The sequence below is a fragment of the Drosophila santomea genome, chromosome 3L (genome assembly GCF_016746245.2).
Source record: "Drosophila santomea strain STO CAGO 1482 chromosome 3L, Prin_Dsan_1.1, whole genome shotgun sequence".
Taxonomy (NCBI): Eukaryota; Metazoa; Arthropoda; class Insecta; order Diptera; family Drosophilidae; genus Drosophila; species Drosophila santomea.
In genome coordinates this window covers 3,718,592-3,736,943 of record NC_053018.2, presented here as the reverse complement: position 1 = coordinate 3,736,943, position 18,352 = coordinate 3,718,592, and the positions used below count along the sequence as shown (strand labels likewise).

General features: G+C 43.6%; 3 protein-coding genes across 9 annotated transcripts in view; 2 read left to right on the top strand and 1 right to left on the bottom strand.

The window, feature by feature from the left end:
* The first annotated feature begins 6,810 nt into the window (after positions 1-6,810).
* LOC120448561 (eukaryotic translation initiation factor 4E1) lies at positions 6,811-8,145 on the top strand. Its single transcript, XM_039630617.2, has 6 exons — positions 6,811-6,982; positions 7,035-7,293; positions 7,360-7,434; positions 7,490-7,589; positions 7,641-7,728; positions 7,787-8,145. The coding sequence occupies exons 1-6, from the start codon at positions 6,931-6,933 to the stop codon at positions 7,945-7,947; spliced, it is 735 nt and encodes a 244-aa protein (XP_039486551.1). The 5' UTR covers positions 6,811-6,930; the 3' UTR covers positions 7,948-8,145.
* A 1,302-nt stretch (positions 8,146-9,447) lies between these two features.
* On the bottom strand, positions 9,448-13,008 carry LOC120447623. Its single transcript, XM_039629116.2, is given in 5 exon segments — positions 9,448-9,614; positions 9,616-9,812; positions 11,596-11,886; positions 11,954-12,651; positions 12,709-13,008. Coding segments are annotated over 5 exon segments (1,434 nt in total). The 5' UTR covers positions 12,887-13,008; the 3' UTR covers positions 9,448-9,544.
* Positions 13,009-13,613: 605 nt separating this feature from the next.
* LOC120448144 (Down syndrome cell adhesion molecule-like protein Dscam2) overlaps positions 13,614-18,352 on the top strand; it is a 43,463-nt gene continuing 38,724 nt past the window's right edge. For 6 of the 7 annotated variants that reach the window (XM_039629972.1, XM_039629975.1, XM_039629973.1 and 3 more), the window contains exon 1: positions 13,614-13,670. The gene's annotated coding sequence lies outside the window, so the exon portion shown is untranslated. The remainder of the gene's footprint in view (positions 13,671-18,352) is intronic. The other variant, XM_039629970.1, reaches the window with a different exon arrangement.

Below are 18,352 nucleotides of genomic sequence, written 5' to 3'. Positions count from 1 at the left end.
TAACTCAGTTACTGCAATATGGAACTATTTTGAAACTGCTTACCACTTGAAGAGATTTTCAAACTGATAACCAGCTGTCTCCAAAACCTCCATATAAAATGTGGAATTAGGATTTTTAGATTGGCATGCGAGGCACTGGCTTTCGCATATTTAAATGCTCCATTAGCGAGCGGTTTTTTGCGGCCATTTAAGCTAAGCGTTCAATTATTGCTATATGTCGAGGCTGCGGATTGGGTCTGCATATAAATGAGCATGGAAACCTCGTTCATCTGCCATGAAATTGTTGTGCTCCAGCCGCAGGCTTCAATGAGTTTTGAATGTGTACATATACGTATATGTATATGTATCCTGAAGCTGGCGAAAACCGAAATTGCCGCAGCAACCGCAAGCCACCAAAATATGGGTTAGCATCCTTCGTACCCAAATCCTCAGCCCTCCAACTGAAAACCCCAAAAGCCCCACCTCAAGGCAAACAGACATCAGAGATGACAAGCCGGCTGGGAGCAGTAAATTAAAATTGACACCTGATGCTGACACAATTTGAGAGGTCTTCGTATCGAAGGCCGTGCCTACTTGGGCTTACTTCACTCCCGGCGCTAATGAGGCCTGAAACCAAAATGCGTCAACAGCTCAGTTCAGTTCGGTTCGGTTCCTTCCTTATGACGGTGATGATTTTGATGACATTCGAAGAAGGAGCTTCATTTAACCGTACTCATTTGCCACCCCTCACCACTCGAATCCAAGTACTTAATCATTATTAAATGGCATATGAAGTGCTTGGCTGAACACTTTTGCGAACATTTCGTTAATGAATTCTCGGGCTCAAATTTCTGGCCTTGATGTGAAAGCTGACTATAGCATTGTGTTGCCTAGTACAAATAATTCTATAAGTAATTGTACTTGCGATAATTATAAGCTTTTTGGCAGCACAATTTTACAATTCAGATATTATAAGGCTTTAATTATTTCCTAGCTGTTTGTTCATGTTACAAAGTTGGGGCTCCCACAAATTTGCCATCATATAGGCCGTGGCCAATGTTTGCATCAAAAAGTTGTTCAGTTATTGGTTTTCGTTTTGGTTCCCTCAGCCAAAAAAAACGCAAAAGGGCAGATGTTCGACTTCATTGTTGACTTGGTTAAATGGCCCTAAATGACCAGCCCCAAAAGTATTACTCTGCCATTTTGGGCAGCAACAGGCTGACCCCCAGCTCCTTTGCAGGATGTAGGACGTGTTTGTTTTGGGGCAAACAAGAGCAAAACGTCGAAAGGTTAAAAGTTTAAGCAGTGCGTGATTCCTGGCTGCCAGGATTCCCTCCCCAAGTTGCTCACAAGTTCACAGATTCCCCTGTGCCAAAAAGTTTCTGCATATGCTGCAAGCTGTCCGCCGGCAGATTACCGCAAATTTTGCGCTTGAATAATCGCTGGGAAAAGGGTTGCTCCTGATGGGCTTGGAGATGGACTCCGGATGAGACGGGTGCAGCCAGCATCCACTTTCATTACAAAATCTGACAGCCCGTAAGAAACTTCTTGCGGTTGCTTTTGTACGGCAAGCGCAACAAAATGTAAGCAGGTGCACCGAAAAAAATTCAAGGCTGTTTACTACATTCAGCACAGAAATAAGCTCCATTAGAATGTTGGAAATTATATTTAAAGAAAATTTTTTTTTTTATCGGAATATTGAGGTTTAGGTATACCAAATACCTAGTACATCATAGTTTGGATAAGTATTTTTGGCAAATTAAATATAAATCTGTGGGAATAAATATACTATAATATATATTTAATATTTATATTTAAATTTAATAAATTATAAATCTAATAAAATAGTTTAATCCAAAAGTGGCTGTTTTAAGTGCTGATACCACAAACTAACTTTCCGCACACATGTACCACTTCAAAATTGAGCTTAAGCCGGTCAAACTTTGGTTTCCCAAGATTCGCAATTTGGATACCTATAGCATTCCTTTAAAACTGACTATTAAACTTTAGGATAAGAATTAAATTGGTCCGTGAAGAACACGAAAAACCCATCAAATTGTATCGGAATTCTTTTCAGTTTAAGTGCAAAATGTAAGGGGCATAAAGCGAAGATGAACAGTACCAACAAAGCGGAAATACCTCATTACAACAAAAAGTCGTTGGGATCTTATGCTGGTGCCTTTCCCTTCGTCCTTTTGCTTCCTTTTACTACGCTTTGCCTCCATTGCGTTGGAATTATGCGGCGCATTGTCTAAAAATGAGTTTTCGTTGCTTGTTGCTATTTTTACGTTTCATCGAACAAAAGCAAAGTACCTTGCTGAATGCGGAGTAATAACAAAAACAGGACGACGAGCAGTAAGGACACGAAAAGAAGGCGAACAAAGAGCTGAAAGCTGGCAAACATAAAGCATTAACCAAGCTTCGGCAGCAAAGGATCTCGATGCGCAGCAGGAAAGACAAGCCACAAAACACTCAGCGAAGGTAGCAGCCCAACGAACCATCACTGCGTCACTGCGGCAACCTGGGACACTCCACTGTCCCCTTCCCTCCACTGCTTCCTCCCAGGACATCAGTGCATCCCCTTCGCATAGCAGTAGGTAGTTGCAGGAGCACACAATACGCACGCATTCGTGACGTGTTGTGCACAGCAGCTGGCAGGCGACAAAAGTTGTGTAAGGCAAAGGATATTATCTAAAGGATACTTAGAAAGACGTCTTGAATTAACATAAAATCCAAGATTTGGGCTTTTAATAAAGCTCTATATCTATCCAATTTGTAAACATATATGTTCTTAAATTGATTGCATCTTGAAAGCTTATAGTTTTGCAAACTAACACGATACTTTTAAAAAATTCTTTTAAACTATTTTTCCTTGCAATTGAACTGCTGTCGCCTGTCAAAAGTTTTTGTGCCCGGCAAAGAAATGCAGCCGCCTTTGTAGTTATGTGCATGATGAAGAAGCAGCTTTTTGCACCCCAACCCCAAGGTCCTTCCCCCATCCGAATGGCATTCCAACCCACCCCCACCCCCTGAAATGCGGGCTTACTGGCAGTCGTCGCATTAAGTGAAGCACGCGGCATGTTGGATCAAAATGAAGTGCTGACAACGCAATGCCGGCAATGTCCTGGAGGGCAGGACGGCTTGGGGAGTTCTGGACAGGATAATAGGTGGAGGTGTAGGTGGAGGTGGAGGTGCGCCAGGTAAGCGTCTTAGCCCAGACCGCAGCCCTAAACCGAGGGATGTGATGGTGGGATGAGGTGGCCATGGCTGCCACTTCAATGGCTCCGCGTCTTTACGTCTCCATGTCCCTGCATCCTTTTTTTGCCATTGCCCTTTAAAATCCGCATCTGGCACCTACTCTTCGGCTCCAACGGGCTGTTTAATTTACGCGCTGCTATTATTTTAATCTTTTGCGCTACACACAGCGTGAAATGACTTTCACCTGGCCCCGAGCATCGGCTTCAAAGATATAGAAGCTATAGCTTCGACTCCAAGTTGGGGTGGCCAGCGCCCAGAGGCTTCGTCTTGGTCCAAAGTATTTAGCACCGCAAACAAGCACATGCACAGACAGCCATGGGCGAAAAAATAGAATTGAAAAAACAATTTTTTGTAAAAAATCGGATATTTACAATCAACGTTTTCGCCATAACTTGGCAAAAAATGGCAGCACAGCTTAAATAAAGACTGTTTTGTGCTGCTAATAAACATAGCTAACTAAGTCTATCCCTACTTTTTAGATTTTCGAAAAAATAAAAATTCATAAATTTTCGCATTTTCGATAAGGGGTACCATGATCAAAATTTGCGAAAAATGGCAAAAAATTAGCATTTCAATGTATGTACATGGATCGATAGGGAATTTTGTTACGAATTCAACGAGGTATGGCATTCCACATTTGGACAACTATTTTTACTGCTATCGAAAAAAAACGGATTATTTTTTATCAAAAAATGGAAAAAACTATTTTTTGTAAAAAATCGGATATTTACAATCAACGTTTTCTCCATAACTTGGCCAAAAGTGGTCGCACAGCTAAAATAAAGACTGTTTTGTGCTGCTAATAAACATAGCTAACTAAGTCCATCCCTACTTTTTAGATTTTCGAAAAAAAAAAATTTCATAAATTTTCGCATTTTCGATAAGGGGTACCATCATCAAAATTTGCGAAAAATGGCAAAAAAGTAGCATTTCAATGTATGTACATGGATCGATAGGGAATTTTGTTACGAATTCAACGAGGTATGGCATTCTACATTTAGACAACTATTTTTAAAAAATCGAAAACAAATTTTTTTTTTTTAAATCGGATATTTTTTATCGGTGTTTTTGCCATAACTTGGCCAATAACATAATAATAATATGGCGTAAAACAAACTCAAGAAACATTATTAGAACCACTAAAAATCGTTCTTCTACTGTGGCGATACTTTAGCCTCGTACACCTGTATCTTTTTGTCCAGGTGAGAGGGCCAAACGACAACTGGGGGCGTGGCAAGTGGAGCAAATGGGGCAGATGGGGCCGATGGAGCAGACGGACTGGGGGCTGCCGGAAGCCGCTGTCAGTTGGCTTGGCCTCAAGGTGCTGGATGTGCAGGATGTGTTGTCGCTACCCAACCCCCACACTTACCACTGCTTTTTATTGTTTTATGTGGCTGTCTTTGCCCGCATTGAAGGGGAATTGGGGCGGAGTGGAGTGGAGTGGAACCTCCGCCGCTTGCCACTTCAAGGTGCAAAGTGTACGACGTGCGTCGTTTCGTACATCATCGCATGCTTTGTGCTCTCAGCACTGAAATCTTTTACAATCAACATGAAGCAGCAGCAAAGCAATTTTGTAGCCAAAAAAATAAAAAAAAAAAAGCAGAAAAGAAGAAAAGACAGCCGAACGGAAGCGAAACGAGAAGTGGCGGGCTGAGGGGCGGTGGTAAAACCGGAGCGAACATAATGCCTCAAATCATTTTCATTTCTTGCATGCGCTTGTCTGCACAGAACTGCCTCAAGATGAGGTCCTAGCTCTTGGGTCCTTGGATTCTTGAATCCTTGGATCCTTGGCTTCTCCTTGTAGTTTGCCCCATTTACGCGCTTTTCCCCCACGGTTTCCTCGGCAGTTTGTGGGCGTTTTTACTGCTCCGGCTCTCAAATCGCTTAAGCTGGTGCGGAGCCATCTAACCCAGACACCCTCAACATTACAATATTTTAAAAGATTTACTGACCATGTATTTTCAGCTCAGCCAGCAAAGTGCAAAAAGCTGTAAAATATTGCGTATACGCCAAAGAGCCACCTGAGAAGCGCACAGCACAAAGTCAAATCTAACAAAGCATAGCTAAGCGTTTGCCGGCAACTTAACTCGAATTGGGGGGAGAAGCCCCAAAAAAGAGTTGGAACTGAAGTTTTCCCTCTCGGGAGTTTATGGGCTTCCAACTCCATTTCGGGGCAGGTAATTTTTAGTTATGGGTTTGAAGAAATAAGCGAGTATGTCAAAAAATATAAATAGTAAAAGCAAAGGTAACTGGACAATTTTTATTAATTGTGAAAGGAAAAAGGTAGTAAAGCAGGATGGGAATACACATTTTCAAAAGCATATAAAATGTACTACAAGTTACCCAAGCCTAGAAATTAATCACCTTTCGGAAATGGTAGAACTCGTATAACTTGCCTTGATTTAACTTATTCGCACAATTAACGCAACAAATTCGGTGTAGTTTTTCATAGTAAAACCCCAAAAATACGAGCTGCAGCAGCAGCCAAAGCTGCTTAAGAGAAAAAATAAATAGAATTTTTAAGTAAATTGAGGCTGGCAACTTATTTGGCTGCGAGCACCAAGAACAGGGAGCAGTGCCAACACTTTTGTTCCAAACTTGGCCGGCATAACTCACCCGAGCACCAGCAGATGGAGATGCAGACGGAGATGGAGATGGAGAGGGAGACGGAGCTGGAGATGGTGAGGTGCATCTGCGGGTTGGAGTGCAAGTTGGTGCCACCGCACCACCAGTCGCGCAACAAATGGTGCACATTACAAGGGGCCCAAAGCTACTTTGCCAACGCCAAAGGAGCTGCCACGTAGCGACTCACATATTTTATTATCTGCACCGCCGCCAGGGGCGTGGCAAAATGGGGGGGCTTTGCCAAAGGACTTCGCCACGGAGCAGCAAGGACCTTGTGTGTGCAACAAGGCGCACAACTTAAGCGGCGAAGACAAATTTTTATTGCCACAAGCCCAAGTCGATTTCGATTATTGACTGCAGGCCAAACTGTTGCACAAGGAGCAGCGACAGCAGACAAGAAAGGGGGATTCCCCCATATCCCCACTTGCTCCAGCTCCATTCCCAATCAGATCCTTCTTTCCGGCTGCCAACTTTGTGTGTCTGTGGCTGCCATCGTCGTCGTCGTCGCTCATTTGAGTCACATTTTATTATTTTCGTGCATTTATCGTATGCTCGGTGGCATTTTATTTTATTAGCGTGACATTTCAATTGATAGACCCTCGGGTTCGTACTTAACCGACTCAATTTGATTTTGCAACCAAAATGTGCGAATGGGAGCTGCAATATCAGAGTGTTTGAATGGGGTGATTAAAACTTGGAGACATTTTTTATGGCCTGAATGTTTGGTGTAAAAATCTGCCAGAATGTACCATAAAATATTTTCAATAAAAAGAGATTCCCAGAATACTTTATCCGCAATACTTTCGAATATACACTCTTTTGAATGTAAGCGTATTTTCCAATGAGATGGTCACACATATTTTCCAATACTTTTTCAAAACCATGTTGGCAACGCTTTTAATGTCATTTTTTGATACTTGTCAAAGTGCTAACTTATTCAGCCCATTTTCATTAACGCTTATACTTTGCACGAGACATATACTATTTCAAGGAGTTTTTTTAAAAAAATAGAACGAGAAAACTAACATAAAAAGTTCGCTTAACGAATTGAGTCAGTGAAAAAAAAATATGGTGTACACCGGTTACGTGAGCAACGGATTGCAGGCTGCTGAGGAAACTGGTAAACCTCTATAAGATCATTCTTTGTATGGTATTATAGCGCGAGTTTATAGAATGGGTGCAGTATGAAGATCCCAATGAGTGGAAACATGGCCTGGCCGTTTATGATGGGTTGGAACTGTTGAGCAATGATCAGCAGGAGTTGCAGCCATCCTTGAACCGGGTGATGAGAATCATCGACTACGACCTGGCCATGAAGCATCCATTGGAGCATAACTGGACATTGTGGCACTGGGAGAACGATCGCACCAAGTGCTGGGCCGAAATGCTCGTCAATGTGACCAGCTTCAACACCGTTGAGGACTTCTTCAGGTCAGATTCATTTATTATATATATATGTATATTATATATCTTATCCACACTTATATGCTTTTACAGCGTGTACTACTTTGTGAAGCCGCCATCGGATCTCAAGATATTCAATGACTATATGGTCTTCAAAGAAGGTATTCGGTGAGTTCAACAAGTCACTTATTTGAGTTCCTTCTATATATATATTACGATGTAGTCCCATGTGGGAGGATGATGCCAACAAGGAGGGTGGTCGTTGGATAATGCTCCTGGACAAGGCCTCCAGGACCTATATAGACAAGATGTGGCATGATTTGGTAAGCCACTTGATTGTATTTTAAACTACATTATATTATATTCCCCTTTAGATTTTGTGCATGATTGGCGAGTGTTTCAAGTACTCGGACGAGATATGCGGAGTGGTCATCAATGTGCGCAACAAGGCTAATAAGCTATGTGGGTATGGGACAGCATTCCACATGGATTGTATCTCAAAGGTCAACTTTCTTTACAGCCCTGTGGACAAAGGACTCGCGCAATGTGGAGGCCATTCTGTCCATTGGCAGGCAGATGAAGGAGCTGCTGCATCTGGGTGACAGGGAGATCCAGTACCAGGTGCACAAGGATGCCATGGTGCACCATGGACCCAATGTCAATGCCATCTACAAGTTGTAGGCGCCAAATGGAGGCCAACTCCCACGGGCGCACATCATCGTATATGCCCAGTTCTTGGTCGGAAATGTGCATCTACGATAGCACAATATGCCTAATACATTTGTCAAACTCGCATTTTATCCACGCGCCCAATGCTTTTCGAGATAAATAGCGATTGTACCATGAATAAAGCATTGCGTAGGGCAGTAGAGACAGCAACTACTTTCTGGCCACGATCCGTGTCCTGGTGTGTCCTGCGGCTACCGCAGTCGTCTCACGTACTCCACGGCGGAGTGGGAAACCCTCGCTTCACTGCGATTATCCTTGGCGTCATAATTTTGGGCGACTCTATCCCATCCTTTAACGGCTGCCATCTCGCGTCAAGTGCTTATTTCCTATGTGTGTGCGTCGTCCTTTCAGGGCTTTTGTTTTCCCTGCTGCTGCGCATAGCAAATTGTGACCAATTTATGGAAATATGCTAGGGAAGCGCAATATCCTCCATTTGCAGGGTAGAGCTGCTCTCTTAACAGGATTTTCAGGCTGTATTAGATATGTTTTCTTAAGTTCTTTAAAGCATTTTAGAAATGAAACATTTTGTGTACTGATTACAAAGAACAATATTTTAGAGAGCATTAAAGGTATTCCTGGAAATTACATTACCATTATTATTATTTTATAAATTATATTATAAAGTACAATATGTTCACACCCTGGGATGTCATCACTGGTGCCCATGTGAGTCGTATGATTTGATTGCTGTAATTTGTAAGGATTTCGCTTTTATTGTTTTATTGAATTATGAAGTGGCAGCCACCAAATGACTGGAACGTGATACACTGCACATGGGGTTATGACAGTGCCAATGGCAGCGTATCCCTGACATCCTGTCCATCCTTCCGGCGATGTCACCCTCCCTACCTACCTCCCTACCCCCTACCTCCCTCCTTTTGATGTGAGCGGGATTCCTTGGCGCAGATGAATGCATGCAGTTATTCGAATTGATATGCCAACACGTACGCGGATTGCGAGGAGCAACTGATGCGGAGGAGCAGGTAACAACCTGGGGATAGGGCAAATAGTTTAGCCCAAGCCAAGCCCTTAAAGAGCAATTTAATAACCGCTATAAAAGGTTTTCTTTTCGCCGGAGAAACAAAAGCCAGCCGGGGGATTCCCCTTTCCTTTGGCAGCGGCAAAAGCAAATAGAGGATAACTGGACAAACACAAACAGAGAATATCCGGCAAGGGGCAGCACTAATGTTGCAGACTTCTCTGCTATATTAAATGAAATGCAAGCTTAATTGAAAAACGCTGACTTGGCTGCACGGAAAACAAATTCCGTAGTAGAAGGTTGCATATGCAACTTTACTGGGCAGGTAGAAATGAAAACGTTTTATGGGAAATCTACATAAAATCTACTAAAAATTAAATTAATTCACATAAGATGTATATACTTTAATTTCAAAAAAATATATATGCTTTTAACTTACAAAAATATTTTATTTAAATCCATCTCTGAAGTAATTATTTTTAGCATGTGTTTCAGTGTTTTTACTTTCGCATTTTCTTCGCCATCCTCCTGTTGCTGCAATGAGAACTTCGTAGCCTGTTGCAATTTTAATTAAACAAAAAGCGTAAAATGTTTGACCATTTGCACCGTGCCGGGATGTTGCTCCGGATTCGACTTCTTTTGCCTGAGCTGAATCTACCAATTGTCTTTGGCACGTAAATTTTCTTTGCCAACAAGCACGAAATTGTTGGGTCCTCCGCTGGTGTCCTGTGTCCTGGACGACCGAGTCCTGTTGTCCTGGCTGTCCCTCTTGCGCTGCAAAACAAATTAATTGTCTGTTTTTCACATAAACTTTTGTCGGTCTCCAGTTGCCGCTTAGCTAACAGCTCACAACTCCCAACTCCCAGCTCTCGGGAGCTCCATCTTCTCCAGCTGAAGGTCCTGCGGTTGTCCTGCGCATCGTGTCCTTTCAATTTTCAGCTCGTTGTTTGTTGCGTAAATGGCGGCTGTTCTGCTTGTAATGGTCAATTTCCCCCAGTTTCGCCCAACGTCGCACTCGAATTTCACTTGGCCATCGCTTAGCTCATTTGCTGGCCATCGCTTTTGGCGCAGGGGTTCCGTTTTCATTCTTGTCATAATTCAAATGTAATTTACCAGATACCCACCCATACACTGGACTTCCCTGTCGCTCATAATTAGTTTTTGATTAAAGATGCCACCTCGACGCCCCAAAAAGACATCGCCAACTTGAAGCTCGTTGCTTTTCTTTTGTGGGGGAAAATTATGGCGCCCAAAAGAGGGGAAAAAATGTTGGCGAAAGCTTTTGAATTTAAATTTCGATTAAATTTAAGTATGAAAAATATTTTTCTAACAAAATGAAATGATTGATGCTGGGGAAGCTTCTACTTTCAATATATTTCTAAGACATCCTCGCCGTTTTCCCGACGAGTTTTCTTATTTTCTTTTGCAAATAATTTTCCCATTCAGCAGCAAGCTTCATTTTCACTTTATTTATTGGCATTTAATACAGCAGAACTTCGAGTGCAAAAACAAGGGCGAGCTATGTAGTTCTGGGAATGCAATTAAAATAACGAAAAGTGGAAAATGCAATAAACACTTTTCAGTTTGCCAATGGTGAGTGAGTGAGGCACAGGCGGCAAATTAACAAGATTAACTCATCGATGGATGCGGCAAATCTGTTGGCCACTTTGTATTGGCCAAACGACACATTCGCCACATTCAAATACATTCGCCACTTGCCAAATAAAATGAAAGGCATTTTGGTTGTGGAAGGCAGATTAAATCGAAACAATTCAGAGTGTGTATTTTGCTGGCAGTTGTTGGCGATTTGCATTTTAAAATAATGACTACATAAAAAACTAGTTAAAAGTTGACAACAATGAAATGTCAAAAGCGCTGGAAAACTGGAAAACTTTATGCTCCATACCCGAGAAGTGAGAGTCGGGTAAACTTTTTTGTGTCTTTCTGTTTAATGCGACTCCAGCCCGTGTAGACCCACCTATTTTCCGAAACCCATCCTTTTGCGCCAGCTCTGCGAAATCCTTTTACCCCTTTTGTTTTGCCCGAACAATAACAGCAAATTTTTCTAAAATTTCATGTCGCCCTCTAGCCAACCACCGCCCTCCCTGACTGCCACGCCCCCGGGCTAAGCCCAGCCCAAGCTATTTGCAATTTAACTTTTTCCCCCTCATAAACAAGAGGGGGGAATTCGGGGGCCAAGTCAAAACAGGGACACGTAGCCCAACTCGGCTTTAGTTTTTAGTTGGCTTTTATTAACTTTTGTCTCTGTCTGTGTGCGCTGCTTTGTGTGTGAGTGTGTGTGTGTGTGTTTTGTGTCTGTGTGAGCACTGCTCTGGCATTTCCACTTATTTTTTTTTGTTGCTGTTTGGCATTAAAGTTGCACAATTACCGAGATTTGACACTAAGACGATGGCGGTGCTTTGGGGGATCGGAGTAGTGGAGGATTGGGGGATTCCCACAAACTGCTCGACCAATTTACAGTAGTGCTCAAATTTCACAAAAATCAACAAGGGAAGCCACTCCTTGGTGTTGTTATCCACCCATTTGAAAGTTCTACATACATATACTCGTCTGTAGTAAACCCACCCAGCGTTCTGGTCAATTTAACATTGGCAGGCTTAAGAGGTCCACCTCTTCCTCTTCAACGGGGTATCGGTGTTCCGGACTTCGACCAGCGACTGATAGAAACATTCCGGCGGCGGTGAGATGTCTATGTACCAATAGTAGGCGTTCACAAAATCCCTGGGGATCGAGTTGCGCAGCACGGCATCCGCCAGCATTGCGTAGACGCCACGGGCACGGAGCAACTGCTTCCGTATGGCCATCAGGCGACTGCTCCTGGTGGCCTTGTCGCCGTTGGTGTTCCCGGCCACCGCCTTGTACAGGTTGCCAAACACCTGGTGGAACATGGTCTAAATGGGGAATGTGCCCAAAGTTAAAGTATAACACTTAAGTAAACTTTGTTTCACATCGACTCACTGTGATTGTCAAATCAGCGATGCTCATCCGCTGGAAGTCCAGGCCGCGCTCCTCGGTGGCCAAGACGAAGGCGAACTTGATGGAGGCGGGCAGGGCGAAGCAGTAGCACTGCTGGGCGCTCATCAGGCGGAACAGCATGACCATGCTGTTGAGGGCAATGAGGCAGGCACCGGGCGACGAGTCCTGCCACTTCGGCACCAGCACAGCCCACTCCGCCGGATTGGGATCCTCGTCCACAGTCATCCTGCCGTACGCAAGCCATCGATTGCTGAGCGGCGCCTTGAAGTATGGCGGCAGTGTCATATCTGCGCCATTGAACTCCACGGCCAGAACGAAGTCGAAACGGATGAAACGCTGCCCATTGCTGCCCCGCTCCAGGGCCACCACTTGGTGGACGAAGGGCACGTGGTTGAGGCTCAGCACCGAGTACTTGAGGTCGTAGATCCGCCCAGTGCACGTGGATGAGGCACTCTTCAGCTTGGAAATGGCCCGCTGCAGTTCCCGCTGGAGCAGCAGGTTCAAGCACTTTACATTCACCGCATTGCCGAAGAAGAACGGGTGCTGGTAGTTGGCTCTGGTGAACTGCACACTGCGCTTCTGCTCATCGTAGGTGGGAACCACTGCCTCCGGCAGTCGGATGGGCAGAAAGATCTCAAAGTTCAGCGGCATGTCCAGGCACAGGTTGTTCACATAGGAGGCTGCTCATTGGGTGCTGTGTAATAATGTGCTGGATGAGATCGGATCACTGGACTCACCTGTTTTGTGGAGCTGTCCCAGTTGGTTCCTGAACACCGCACCATCTTGGAGCAACTGCTGCTGAATGGCCAAGGATAGCATGCGTGAGTCGTGGATGAAGAGCTGGTGCTCTTCCTTGTTCACCGTGAACTCAAAGGCCATGTCCTCCATGACGTCCATAATGTTGCACTGCTCCATGTTGGAAAAGGATTCGATTCGTCCAGTGCAAATGCGTTGAGAAAAAGCTGTGAATAGTCTTTCAAGAAATTACTTATTAATAGTAAAAAATCCTGCTCAGTCACTCTAATTTCAGAATGACAGGAGACTCAACTAGAAATGGATGAGTAGGAAACTCTGGAAACTCTGGAAACTCTTTATGTTTAAGTGTTGGTAATCAAAAATCTTATAAAATCAGACTAAACTCTATAATTCATTTTACTATTATTATTAATATTATTTTAGTTTTATAATTAATGCCCCAACTCACAACTGGCATCTTAATGATCAGTTTTATTAATATCCTTTATATAAAAATATTCTAAATAGACCATTTGGCATTACAATTTGTTTAATATTTACAAATAATGTATAAAAATATTTATATTATTTATATTATATTATATTATTTATTTATAAAAATGCATAATATTTAAACAATAACCATCCTGGTGATCACAGCCATTTGCGACGTGAGAGTGGCGAGAGAGTCGCTGTGAATGAAACCCGAATGGGATCCAAATTACTACGCGTTTACTACGCTCCTGTTGATGCCGCTTTCGGATTTGCGGATTCTGCGCATCACTTCCAGCATCCACAGCCAGGTGGAGATGGCGAATCCATTGGTTGGGGGTGGTGCACATGGCACTATGGCAACCTGCATCTGCACAAAAATCCTGCGGGACAGCGCAATCAGGACTCAGTTGCTGTTCGACGTTGCTCGCGTGCGGTTGTTGTCTGCTCCTTTCTGCTTCTGGCAAATCGAGTAAGTGCTGGTGCAAGCGAGATGGGGCACTGTGCGAGTGAGACACCCTGACGCCGTTGCTGTTGCTGTTATCAGAGAAAATTTCTCAACGAATAAAAAAAGCAAAAAAAAAAAAAACTAGAAGAAACTCTACCGAAGAGCGCGCCGTCGCAGTTGTTGTCGTCAGTTGTCAGTGTCGCAAGTGCAACTCGCAGTTCGAAATTCGCAATTTGCGTTGCAACAGCAACAAGAGAAGCGGCAAACGTGCGTGCCACATATAGATGCACACACCCCCTCCCTCCCCCATATACATATACAAGTACATATATACATATATACAGTGCCGGGCAAATGTGTATTGGTGTCTGTGAGTGCAACGTGAGCCGGCCCGCTGAGACAACGAAAAAATCCGCCAAATCGCGCTTGATAATGTTGTGTGTCTAATCGAAAAAGGTGTTAAAGGTGCTTAGCCCACCTGCCGACTTTTCGCCTTGCATGCGCGCAAATTGAAAATAAATTGAATTGCAACAACGTGCTAAAACCCAAGAGAAACAGCAAGTGCAACAGCCATGTTGCAATCTTTTTATTTTCCAGTTTTCCCTGCCCCACGACACTGCCCCACGTAGTATCAAGTTATCAAGTGGAAAAGTGCTGCTTCCCCTCGTGTGGGAAAATTGCATGCAAATTTGCTTAGCTGCTGATGGCTTGACGGGCAGATAAGTGTGTTTTATCAACAAATTGAATGGGTTTATTTGGGGGACTTTGGCGCAGCGGGAGTGATTGTGATTATGTAGCGATAAAAGGTGTTTTAAAGTGCTCAAAAAGAAGAAACTGCCAGTTATTCAGAACGAATAAAAACACTTTTGGCAGGGTTAATATTTTGAATATATGCTGTGTACTTTTTTTTGTATGTTTTATTGTTTAAAATTGTTTTGAAATTTATAGGCTTATGTTATTTAACGTCTCATTGAATGAAACTCAGAGAAATCTATTGTGATAGGTAAAGTTTCGTACCTAATAATACTAGATGTTGTTAGGCGTGATAAAAGCGTGACAAATTTTAAAAACATTTTTTTCGGATTTTAATATGTTTATTTCTGCATGCAAGGAAACAAAAGAAAGTGAATGTTTAAATACTGTCCGTGTACGATTTTTCCAAGTACTGTTCCATATGGGCTTAGTCCGTGTGTTGAAGTTTGCCTTGTCCTCCACCTGGGGGCTTATCAATAAGGCATAATGCAATCCCGCTTCCTGACTACCTCGACTGCCTTGAGTGCCCCGCTTCCTTTGCTCCTTGCTCCCTGCCCCTTGGTCCTTGGTCCTTTCGCCAGCTCCTTTACATTCAACCCCCTTTCGACGAGCCGAAGACACGTTTAGCAACGCTTTCACGTAGCAGTCGCCCTCCTTTCCGGTGCTCCGTTGCTCCGTTGCTCCGGTTCTATGGTCTTCTGGTCTTCTGGATGGCTGCTGCTGGCACTCTCGAGCTTTCTGCTAATTGCCGCTTAATTGTTTGACATTTTCCCCGTATTGTGTGGAGGGCAAATGGCATTTATTTATATTTCTTTTGTGCGCCAGGGCATCTGGGAAGCTGGCTCCTTGCTCTCGTTTCGTTACGTTACGTTACGTTTCGCATGCAAGCAATTAGCAGTGCTGCGTGCACTCCATGTACTCCACATGCTCGTACTGCTCCATGCACATACATACATATATAGGTATTACCTATATAAAGGCAAGACCGGCCGGCTAATGCAGTGAGAGAAAACGGGGGGTGATAGGGAGGCCTATTGATTTTATGAACGAAAAGTGCTGCATGCCTCGTGAGCGGGAGAGAAGCTGCAACTATTTTGGCCGCTGCCGCCATGACAAACTATAAATCTGTCTGTGCCGGCATATACTCATGCGGATACTCACTCGCTTTGTATGTGCACATACCTATATGTATGTGTGTGTATATATAGCATAGTATCTGGCATATCTGGCTTATAGTGCAGTGGCTGTGCTTTTGTTGTTGTTCTTCCTGCGCTGCACACACAAAATTTATCGATTGCCGCATACACACATGTCGCATGTTGCAGCCTCTGTGTGATGTGTAGTAGTAAAAATGGCTCGTATTTCATGCGTTGCACAGCGGAAGTGACCACAATGCACACACACATACACACACACACTCGTGCGTAGTAGTTGTAGTAATAGTAGTAGCCGGCATCGAGTTTTGGTTTATTTAAATTTTCGGTCATCGTGGCCGCTCGCTCTCGCTCTCTTTCTCAATCTCGTGATCTCTCTCTCTCTCGCGCTTGGACATTATGTATTTTTGGGTGGCCAGCAAACTGCAACAGCTGCCAGCAGTGCGTATACGCAATTTTTGAATCGACACCACGCAGCGTATGCGCAATCTTTCGGCTAAAGCACCGAAATATGAACCCATGTGGCAAATAACTTCCTGCCACCGCTATTGACATTAATTAGAAGGCGGCACAAGTTTCACTTTTACACCCACACCTACACTCTGTGATCCATCATTTTCCACAAAAGTCACGTACGATTTTTTTCCGAGGTCCCAACTCAAGAAAACTTTCCTTCCTGCTTTCAACTTTAACCCAGAGAAATATGGGCTAGCGTCTTGAGTAAAGGGGTTTCCCCTGCTGCCGAGCGGGTAGGTTAAAGTTTTTCTGTAACAAATTAAGAAATCACTTTCCCCCGCAAATACTCTTATATATAGTATGCATCTGAAATTGAGACAAGATTGTCGAGGGAAAAGAGGAATGCGAACGAATGCCAAAGTTGCCAAAAGTTGAGAAATGATATTTTGTTTGGCCTCACATATAATTCATACTTAAGCGAACCTCTGCGCTGCATGTTTATTTATGCAGGCAAACATACATTTGATTGGCGTGTGACATTTTAAGCGGCGGGGAGCTGGCATTTCAAAAATTATTACTGCTGCGGGTCGACTGACTGCTCATGATTGATGTTCGGTTCGTCGGGGTGAACAAGTCCCATCCAAAGTTGCGCTGAGACACGCAAACTCGAAGAGGTCGAAGTTGATTTGATTGGCAGCCCGATGGGGAAGTCCTTTGCGGCAATGATAAAAATAATTAAAAAATATGACGTCTCAAGACCTACACTTCAGCTATTTTCGGGCCAAACAAAGCAAGTAGAGAAATGAAAATATCTGCATAGCTTGATAAATTTACATTTCCCTGGCCACATCATTATTTCGGTTTGCTCAAAAATACTTTCCACTCAGGTACTCGGGCACTGAATTTTTCCTTGTTTTTCATTTTCCATTTTCCATTTACCATTTTCCATTCGGTACATATTTTACTTAACCCAATATTCGGCTCGTTAGCCGGCAGAACACAAAAGACCATAGTAACGGGGCCCAGGAAAAATCACTGAGCAACTATGGCGCAAAAACAAAAAGCCCACAGTTGCCTGTAACCGAAACGTGTTGGCATCAGCTGCTATGTGGAAAAAGTTTATGACTTTAGACCCATTTTGTGTACATCCCCCTCCCCTCTTCGCCACCCCTTTGCTGAACTCAATTTTTCTGGCCGCCCTCCCCTCGAATCACGACTTACCTTGGGCCCAGCTGGGAAAGCCTGGGAAATGCCAGGGAAATCTGGGGGAAATCTAGGGGCGAGGGAAAGCCTGGGAAAGAGCCTTTTTCTTCCCTCCTTCTTCTGTCCGTCTGCTTGGCTGCTGTTTTTAAATGATTTTTATGTGCACTTCAGTGCAAGAGGCCCCCTTTTTTGCGCCTCCTCTGCTTTCTATGTTGTATATATACATATATATGTATATAAATATATATTTGTGTATATGCATATAATTTCTTGCACAATTTTGTTGCTGGCTTTTCATTTCACAGTTTGTTATGCATTTCAGGCTCTCTTTCTCTTCGTTTCGCTCGTTTTTCGCTGAGTTTGTTTGTTTGCTTGTTTGTTTGTTGCTTCATGCCTTTGCTTTATTGATTTTCCTCATATTTTTTTTTTAGTTTCATTTCGTTTCTATTTCCACTTCTCTTGTTTTTTGCTGTTTCTCGACTGGCTTGTTTGTTTGTGTTTTTGTTTGTTAGTTCGCGGCCAGCCGGTCGGCCAGTGTTACAATTACAATGCAACAGACGACAGTCGGCTGGCCATTACAATTCCAGCTCGATGTCCAGTGTCCCCGAGCCTCAGCATTTTCAATCCTATTCCCCATTGCCCATAGTCCATAGCCTCTATCCGCAATCCTGTAGCCTGTGAACCTTTGTTTCGCCAGCTGAGATTCCCATGCAGCGGCCCTTTGCATTCTATTGATTTTTTGTGCCTTCGCCGGCAGCAGCAGCTGCCAGAGACGCCGTAAAAAGTCATTAGCGAAGGGGTCCAAAGGGGCTACAAAGGGTGGCCAAGGGAGGCTAAAAGTGGGCGGATGGAACTCGAGTGCATAATGGCACAATTTAAATACGGCTCAGGAGAGAGCTGAAGCGGAGCTGCCATGTGAATGAACCGTGAACTATGACCGGCTGTGGCAGCTTGAGCGCTTAAAGTGTTTGGTTTTCATGTGCCGAATGCAAAAAGGGTTAAAGGGTCCTGGTCTAGAAAAAATGATGTTAACAGGGGTTTTAACAGATATTCTTTAAAGGTTTATGCCACATTTCAAAGTGTTTAGAAGCAGGCAACGCAAAGGTTATGAGATTTGAAGGACAGTTTAATAATAAGTAC

Excerpts from the sequence above, each read along its gene's own strand:
- LOC120448561 (XM_039630617.2), top strand. The coding sequence starts at position 6,931 with ATGGTGTACACCGGTTACGTGAGCAACGGATTGCAGGCTGCTGAGGAA. Across the intron at positions 7,294-7,359 it reads ACCGTTGAGGACTTCTTCAG|CGTGTACTACTTTGTGAAGC; the intron begins GTCAGATTCATT and ends ATGCTTTTACAG. Across the intron at positions 7,435-7,489 it reads GTCTTCAAAGAAGGTATTCG|TCCCATGTGGGAGGATGATG; the intron begins GTGAGTTCAACA and ends ATTACGATGTAG.